Raw genomic sequence first — 9,327 nt, 5'->3', positions numbered from 1 at the left:
GCTGCCATTAGTGTGTGTGCGCACGCCCGCGTGTGTGTATATAAGTCCACCGCCTCCTGCTCAGGACAGTCAAGCGCACACGTCAACATGAAGGCCCTGATTCTGCTGGCTGTGCTCGGTGCAGCATGTAAGAAAATTCCCCCAAAAATATCATGTTTAGATTTCCGCCAACTATTTTGTATTCCTTTTGCAACTGCCATGGTGCCCCTTTTTTTATGTAATATGTTTTAAATTGCATTGTAGTTGCTAAAAGTAGATGTACTTTTTAAAACTTGCATAAAAGTAGTACTTTGGTGTTCAACCGCCAAATTGCATATCGTGTCTTAGCGAAACAATTTGTAAGCCGCTTGTACCATTTGCCAGTTGTTGCTGCCGAGCAGGACGATAAGATTGTCGGGGGCTCCGAGTGCCCCCGTCACTCGGTCCCCTATCAGGTGTCGCTCAACGCCGGCTACCACTTCTGCGGTGGCTCCCTCATCTCCAGCCAATGGGTGGTCTCCGCTGCTCACTGTTACAAGTCGTGAGTAGAATTTTTTTTTTTTTTTAAAGTGAAATTGTTAACCAAAACAGCAGCAACTAAACTTTACCTCTCCCAGCCGCGTTCAAGTGCGTCTGGGCGAGCACAACATCGCCGTCAACGAGGGCACGGAGCAGTGGATCGACGCGGCCATGCTGGTCAAGCACCCGCAGTACAACAGCCAAAACCTGGACAACGACATCATGCTGATCAAGCTGAGCCGCCCGGCCGCTCTCAACAACTACGTCCGTACCGTGGCGCTGCCTTCTCGCTGCACCTTCGCCGACGAGAACTGCTTGGTGTCCGGCTGGGGCAATATGGCCGCCCCTGGCAGTAAGTCATCATTTGTGGTGAAGAAAAGAAATGTGCTTTGGCGCCATCTTGTAGCAAATGAAGTAAATTTGGGACTTTTATTTTACGTCATTTGCTTTATGGACATTTTGTCCCATCTGTGTCAGGATTTTTTATTTTATTCATTCCTTTCCCTTAGACAACTTCCCCGACAGGCTTCAGTGTCTGAGGCAGCCCATCATTGACGACAGGATCTGCAAGAACGCTTACCCGCACCTCTTTACCCAGAACATGCTCTGCTCCGGCTTCATGCAGGGCGGCGCCAGCAGCTGCCAGGTACGCCTACTTCAATGTAAATACATAAATCCAACAAAATCGGCTAAATCGACTGTTCGTGCGTCTTCAGGGGGACTCTGGCGGTCCTCTGGTTTGCAACGGTGAGCTGCAGGGTGTGGTCTCCTGGGGCTATGACTGCGCCATGAAGGATCACCCCAGCGTGTACGCCCGCGTGTGTCGCTACAACAGCTGGATCAACAACGTCATGAGGAATTATTAAGTCATTGACAAACACCTTGGTTATTCAATAAATGTCATTATTTTAAATGTTTGCTTTCCACTTATTGTAGAAAACCGCCAAAATATCCCCCCCCAAATTTTTTCCGTACACGTTATTAGGCCTGTGGAAATTGAATACATCCTAATATACATATTTTAATATAATATTAATGCAGTTAAATTGGTGGTATTTTTGTGCAAGTTAATGAAATTGAACCTTTGACAACTATTTTAGTGTAAAATAGACATTAGAAATTTTCAAGTAAAAGGCAGCATAGACACTTTTATAGTTCTACATTTTTCCCTACACTTGATGAATTCAAATGTATTTATTAAGCTCATTAACACAGTTTATACTTAGAGAAATCATTTACAATTAATGAATGGAGGGAAAACGAGCAATAAGTAAAGCACATCACATACACGATTACATATTTTAGCATTATGTATTAGTCTAATTCGTAAATAAACTATCACCCGTTTACATCTTCACCTCTATCATGCAACAAAAACTACAAATGGTGCGTTTGGAGTCGATCCTGGAAAATTGTAATTTTGAAGATTATGTTTAAGCAAACAAAAATAAGGATAGCCCTTACTTTTGTTTGAATAAACATCGCCACTATCAGTAAACAGTTTAGATCATTTTATTATTATTTTCATTGTTACTTTATTTATCACGACTGAATGTCATGGGTTTGGCTATAGACTTGTCCCATAGTTTTGAACGCAACTTAGCAATTGCGATTCGTCACAAACTTCGGCAGCACTTGATTGACTTCTTAGTTTTGTTTTTCTTTCCCGTTACACAAGGCAAGCTGAACCCAAAGGTAAGCTTTAAGCAAATGTTCCAATAATTAAATGAGTGACGAACGTGCAAAGATACCGTGTATTTTATTTAAAACATTAATTATCGTCGAACGAGAATTGCTAACAGGTACGACACAACGACGACGTTGCCGCCCCAATTAACCTTTTGAAGCCTCTTCCAAAGCATAAATCATGACAGTATCAACGATAATTACATTTTATATGCCTAATATTATTTTGCAGGTTGCATTACAGTAAAATTCCCGTCTGTTTTTCTGGTTTACTTTAATATCTTTCGAGATGTAATGCTTCTGATTGCCAGATGAGGGCGCTGTAGGGTTGTGTGCACTCATTGTGTCTTGTTTATTGTTTTATCAGACTCCCGATAAAAAGCTTCAGAAGTCATCAGCATTGAAGACACAATGGAGAATGTGGTAAAAGAAAAAAACTTTCTCAGCAACAGACACATTTTATACATTTCAAGCTATGTAGCTTTTGTGTGTAATCATAAGAGATGTAAAAAAAAAAAATAGTTCAAAAGTTTTGAGAATTTTGAAAAAAAAAATGTCACGCAAAAATAAGTACACAACTAATTTCATTTTTGTTTTATTTGTTGTTTTAAGTTGTTGCATTATTTTAATTCAAATTATTTTTTATTAGATTTTTATGATTTTAATATTAATATTTAATGCCCCAGCACTAAGCAATAGGCAAAAAATATTGATATTTTTCAAATAATATTACATGAATATATTTTTAAATTCAAATGTTGCGGCGCAAGATTTAGATGTCTTAATGAATACACAAAATATTAGTTATATTGAAATGAGGTCAATGAAAAATACAGTTGATGATGACAGTGACATTGTCCTTCAAACTCTTGCCCTATTTTTTTTCTGGCTACCAAATTTAAAAACACATTCAGGATGAGATTATCGGAGCAATGCTGTAATGCAGAGTCTTGGTCCTTTGCCATTTGGGCACACCAGGAAATCCGCCATTTTGATACAAAGCATCCATTTCAGCGTCATTAATGGTCACAGTGGTGCAGGGGTTCGTCTCTTTTGATTTCAAAGTGCCATTTTGTGCATTTCTTTTAAAAACCAAGCATGGTGGCCAAGTGGGATGACTTGCTGCAAAACTCCAATAATTCACTTCGATCCAAATCCTTTGTTTTCAAAAGTGTGACATGACCGCTCAGTCAAAACGGACAATTAAAAAGGGATTTTCCTTTCGGGCATCTAATGTAGGGCACATCCCTGCTGCTTAGCATGCTAGCATCGTCGTGTTGCGTGTGAATGTGTGTGTCTATAGTCAGACGTATGCACGCACACACGCACACAGAGCAGCCCTGTGCTCCCTGCAGCCCGTCTATGCTTCTTCCCTTCCCCCCCACAGTCAACGTCTCTCTCCCCTTTTTGTCCCCCTCGCCCTCTCTCCTTTTTCCCTCCCTCTCACGCACTATTTCCAGAAAAGGGTGAGCAAGGCAGATGCGCAGTAGGAGAGCGAAAGCAAGGAATAAAGCCAGGGGTGGGGGCGGGCGGGCGGCGGGGGGGAGCAGACAGGATTAGAGTTCAAGTGCACGTGAAGAAAAAACGGCAGCCAAGCAGGAAAAGGAACGGCTCCTTTCTCTCCCCCGTCTTTCTTCCTCCTCTTCCTTTTTCCCCACAGCTTTCGGCGGAAGAAGTTAAAAAGAGGAAAAGAATCCCTCTTTCCTCCTCCTTCGCCTCCTCCCTCTCTGCTGGATATTTCTCGCTCGCTTGCTCTCTCATTCTCTCTCAGCCCTCCCACCTCCCAAGGCACTTCTTCTCACGCCTTCCTTCTCCTCACGCTATCTTACTATCCCACTTTTCCCCCGCCAAGACCCAACGCGACGGGCTTTTTCCTTCTCTCGGCGAGGTAGGGCGAGCTCGGATGCGGCGCGTTCCATTCGATTATCACCCCCCCCACCTCCCCTGAGAGATTCCTGCCTTGTGAGGGGGGGGGGGTAAAATGGAGAGCGTGGTCATGCGGGAGAAAGAGGAGAACGAGTACCGGCAGTGGCCGAGGTTAAATGGGAGGGAGGAGAGGAGCGAGGTGGGGATGACTTAAAAAAAAATACGGCGAGAAGTGAGGGGGGGGCTCAAGATATGGAAGCTGACTTTTTCTTCTTCTTCTTCTTCTGTGGTGACCATCTCATTCATCTGTGAGTATTCCGCCCGCTTTCCAAAATGTCCCTCCCTCGCTCCCAACCTACTTGTGTCCGTCACATCCCGTTTAGACAGCCGGACGAGGGCACCCGCTTTTTTTTTTCTCCTCCTAATCATCCGTATATCTGCGGCGTAACACGCGTTGACTTTTCGGTCCTCCCGTGTGATGTCGTCGCAGGAACTGGAAGGTAAATTGCGGCCTTGCTTACAGTAACTCTTAAAGACGAGTTTTCGTCCAGTGGTTGCTAAAACAAAATTGATGGATAACCGGGTCAAAGCGAAGGTCTGATGTCGGCACAAATGCTATTGTCCCCTTCCGCTCTCCTTTCACTCTCCCTTTTTTTTTTTTACTCCAGCTTCTTTTTTCTCTCAGCATCCGTAACCCCCCCCCCCCAAAAAAAAAAAAAAAAAAAACACACATTAGCTTGCAATTACTAGCTGGCCTGCCTCAATTCGAAGCATTTCGATGGCTACGCCGCCGCCGTCCGACATTTGCGATAACCCAACCGAGGGGGGGATGGCTTTTGTTCGCCGTTGTCCCGACCTCAACCTTACCCTTGACTCCCCCCCCCCCCAGAAAAATCCGCCACTTCCCTCCCACTTTGAACCCAAATTGACTGCACTCGTCAAAATAAATAAATCCATTTCCGAGGGGGGCTTTGGTGACCAGCGTAGTGCCCCCCCACACCCCCCAACTCCTCAACCCCCTCAGGTTATGAAATATTACACAGACAGACCTGCTGTTATGTAATCTTACATAACTGCGGTGGCTCGTGATCTGGCGGGGGGGGGCTCCGCAGGAGAAAGCTATATGGCTCTGCTTATGGAATGAACTCAGTGGTAGGGTCAGCATGCTGATAAATACCCGACCCTTAAAGAGACCCATCCCACCCCCCCCCCGCCTAAGTAGACTTCAAATGTGCGCGGCGGCCTGTATACTTCCACACGCAAATGATTTTTCTTTGTTATTAAAAGCCCATCTTGAATCGCTATCCTCGTGATGCTAAAGCTAATGCGTGGACATTTTGTGCACACGGGCATCATTTCCAACGAATTAATTCAAGTAGGGCACCCCCAAAAACCCCGAAAGACACAGTAAGTCGGCCATTTTGCTTTCAAGCAGCCATTTTGGGGTCATCTTGGATATTTCCAGGTGTCCGTCAAAGACTCGCTACCAAATTTGAGACTTTTTTTTCTAAATAAAGTATCCTGGCTCACTAAAGATGAAGCAACACTGGAGTAGACAGATGGGCAACGCTAAATTGCCAAGTTTCTGTCAGCCGTTTTGTTTCAACGCATCCATTTTAGGGCTTTTTGGACAATGTCCAGGCCTCCTTTGAAAAGAAACAACAATATGGCTGATTGCTTTCAAATTTGAACATTAACAGACGGCTACATTTAAAAGGCTTTTGTTTTCGCCTATTCTGATTTGAAACTGACTTTTTGGGCATTTCCAACGGTCCTTCAAACTAGCTAGCCGCTCTGAAATTTCAATCGACTAGCTAGCACTAGCATGCGGCGCTTAAGTTGTCGTGTGTATTTACTGAACAAACCCGTATCGATAAAAGATTAATTTTCATTCAAAACACATGAAAGGAAGAAAAACACCAGCAGCAGACTTGTCATTTTTTCCTTGTCACCTTCTGCTTTGTCACTCTATAATTGTTTTCGCTTTTCCTGTCAGGCGAGCGCAAATGTGTTAAGTGATTTTTTTTTTTTTCCCCCCTCACAGTGTCATAGCACCCAAGGGATGTTTATTTTCCATCGTTGATTTGTTGCTGACGCCGTATTATCTATCATACAGTCTCTGTCACTTTATTTTCCAGATGGAGAATGCAAAGCGACAACTTTGAAGATGCCATTTTGATCAGGTAAGAATACATTTTTTTATTTTCCCTCATGTAAGTTAAAACGAGCTCCTGCTCTCAATGTAAAATGTCAGTCGAGTGCGCCATGTCGCTCTTTACCCCTTAATGGAACTCAGCGGCCCGATCGAAACGTCAATGCGCCATCGGAGTAATCGAATTACTCCGTCCTGAGTCATTGTGTCGCCATTAAGCCGGCAGCTATGCGACCGCACACGTGTGCAGACTGTGTCGGGCGGCCATCTTTTTTTTTTTTCGTACCGCGACACTTAACCGAGGTCGAAAAAAGTGCCGGCGACCGTCTCGACCGAAAAGGGGTCATCCGTGGGTCACGTCTCGATTGTCAGACAAAATTTGCGTCTATGAAAAAGGCCCTTGTCGCATTGCGAGCAGCTTTCGGCGATTGCATTCATCACATTTGTGCTGCTGTCACCCGGCGTGCCCCCTCACCGGAGCCGTCGCGCGAGCCCGGCCCGCACAATAGAGCCCTTCTTGCGCGGCGATATTTTCACAATGTGTTTTTGCAGAATCCCGCGCATTGTCTCCAGACACACACACACACGAGCTGTTGATTCACACATGCTTGAACTGCCCGCTTTGACTTCTATTTCCCTCCTTCCGTCGTGAACATATTTGCGCAGAGATTTGTTGCAGTCCAGCATGTTGGAAAGAAGCCGCCGGCCATTTTTATTTAATTTTCACATTAATGCGCCGTTTTCGAAATCACCGTGTAAATTCCTCTTCTGTACCTCGTATGATGTCAAATCACTCCCACGACATTTTTTTTTTTGTGTTGAATCGATCTTTTTAAACGGGTCTGTCACGGGTTAACACGGCAAAGACTGAAGGAATGCGTCCGGGGAGAATTCCTCAGCCCCGCGCGACTCTGTCACCGACGGGGAGTCTGCCACCTATTTTAGCACACTCCTCACCGCCACCGCAGTCGCCTCGCAGCTCTCCTCGCTTTCCACATCTTTTGTTCTTTGCCGCGCTGCCTTCTTTGTCTGTCGCCGTTTGTTAATCTGCAGTCACGCTATATCTTATCAGGCTTGTCCCCGTTTGCCCCCGCGCTGTGCCGCCCTACATGTCAAATATTCACTCCATGGGGTCTTTATACGGTAACCCCTTTTTTAAATTTATTTTTTAATTATTAAAGCATAAATGTTTGCCTTATGCATGCTCTAAACGTGTCACGAACGTAATGGCATGCATACAGCGCCTGCTTATGCTGGTCATTCATGATTTATACCCTGTCTTTGCACACGCGAGACGGGTGGGAGGGGGCTTCATACATACTTCATATGAGCTGAATGTATTCCCAAGTGAAGGACATCGTATAGCTGAATGACAGCGGGGAGTCTGCGTGTGTGTGTGTGTGGGGGGGGGGTTAAGCAGACCCCTTGGGTGTTCAGTTTGCAGCTTTCAAAGGGCCAAACTGCATCTGGTGACCGAGAGGGACGCTACAGAGTGAAAACTTATCGTGATATCGTTGGCGACAATGAAAATGCGCAACGGTTTGTTACTCAGCCCGTCAAAGGCACGGCGACCTGGCGGGACCAGACAGTGCGGCAGGGTGAGCGCCGATGATGTCATCGACGACGCTGACCCCCAGTCTGGGACGCACAAGCGAGCGCCCGTGGCCGGCGCACGCCAAAGCGCATTAAAGGCGTGGCGAGGACGGGACGCGCGGAATGAAGACGGCTTACGGGGACAGAGGGAGGGGGAGGAGTTGTCAGGAAGAAAAGACGTTTGCACTTTTTTTTTTTTTTTTCGCTTAAGCAGACTGCTCGGAATAGTTGTTATATATGGCAGGCTAAGCTCGCTCTCTTGTTGGCTTCCTTTTGTCAGAAACACACTTAATAATTCAACGCCTAGCATTGTACAAACAGCATAAGAATAATTGTCGGAGGACTTTTTTTTTTTCTTTTCTCCACGCTACCTCTTTACTGCAGTCCTTATTATCAAGCACTCAGGTGAGAACATCAATAAAGACTTAACACCAGTTTCCCAAGTCAAAACATAAAAGCCTCAATTTCAACACCATTCCTGCCAATTATGCCCTTAACAATACCACCAGGCGTCATTTCTGCCAGCTACGATGTATAGTGCACTTAAAGCTAACGTTTGTCAGTGAAAAGGCGGCGGAACCTTGAGCTGGAAAGATGTTTACAAATGTTAAAGCGCTGGCAGATTTTCATTATACTTCCCCACCACCTCCCCACCGCCGCTATCTTTTTCGACTCCCAAATGGCTCTCGACACTTTGATCGCGCGACCGCGGAGATGAGAAGAGCCGCAAAGCCGAGCTGTCGCGCTAACAATGGCGGCGCGGCGCTCGCTGCTTAAGAGATGTTATTTTCCTGCCTTTACAGGAATCAACACTTGGCAGTCAATAGGCTCGATTTGATCGCTGCCGGAGGCCACAATGGTACAATAAAGTCAAATGTTAACTTGAAATTACTTCGGAATTGATTGTATGTAAAAACTTTGATTCTAATAAATAATTTGAAATTTTGGTGAGAATTTGTTTTCCGTTTAGCGTTGGCTTTTCAGAGCAATGTCAGGATAACTTGTAAAAGTCAAGATCAAGACAATCGGGAGTTAAAGTTCAGCATGAAATCCTCCCCGAGCGTTGCAGTCTGCTCAGGGTGAAGCATTTGTGTTATTCATGAACAGAAAAGGTGAAAAGTTCACGTTGACCGTCGACCGCTGCGAGCTGACAGGAGCAGATGTCGTTCCCCCGGTGAGATGCGAGCGCCGCTTTTTTTCGGTTATTTGCATGCATACATAAAAACGAAAATAGATGGACACACTTTGTGCAACGACTAACAAAGTTCAGGGAACAACAAAGTGTTCAAAAAAAAAAAAAATTGATGTTTTGGCCCCTTTTGGCTTCATATTGATCTGAATTAATTTGTTCCCGATTGATCCTCTAGTCCGCCCTCTGCCGCAACGAACAAACACGAGGACAAGCCTCGCAAGGTGAACGCACGCGGCCGCAGACGGCATCCGGACAAACTCGTGACATTCAAAAAATTCCTCATCAATCCCGAATCTCGAGTTAAAAAGACAACGCGACGGCAAACGACAACAACAGCATT

General features: G+C 45.2%; 1 protein-coding gene across 1 annotated transcript; it reads left to right on the top strand.

The window, feature by feature from the left end:
* Positions 1–20: 20 nt before the first annotated feature.
* On the top strand, positions 21–1,411 carry LOC125987286 (trypsin-3-like). Its single transcript, XM_049751597.1, has 5 exons — positions 21–127; positions 364–520; positions 597–850; positions 1,008–1,144; positions 1,215–1,411. Exons 1-5 carry the CDS (start codon positions 88–90, stop codon positions 1,362–1,364), a joined length of 738 nt encoding a protein of 245 aa, XP_049607554.1. The 5' UTR covers positions 21–87; the 3' UTR covers positions 1,365–1,411.
* The last annotated feature ends 7,916 nt before the right edge of the window (positions 1,412–9,327 follow it).

Source organism: Syngnathus scovelli, chromosome 19, assembly GCF_024217435.2.
Source record: "Syngnathus scovelli strain Florida chromosome 19, RoL_Ssco_1.2, whole genome shotgun sequence".
Taxonomy (NCBI): Eukaryota; Metazoa; Chordata; class Actinopteri; order Syngnathiformes; family Syngnathidae; genus Syngnathus; species Syngnathus scovelli.
Note: the sequence above shows the minus strand (reverse complement) of the source record. Positions and strands in the feature narration are given on the sequence as shown.

Coding starts and splice junctions, on each gene's coding strand:
- LOC125987286 (XM_049751597.1), top strand. CDS start 88: ATGAAGGCCCTGATTCTGCTGGCTGTGCTCGGTGCAGCAT. Junction 128..363: donor GGCTGTGCTCGGTGCAGCAT/GTAAGAAAATTC, acceptor ACCATTTGCCAG/TTGTTGCTGCCGAGCAGGAC. Junction 851..1,007: donor CAATATGGCCGCCCCTGGCA/GTAAGTCATCAT, acceptor CCTTTCCCTTAG/ACAACTTCCCCGACAGGCTT.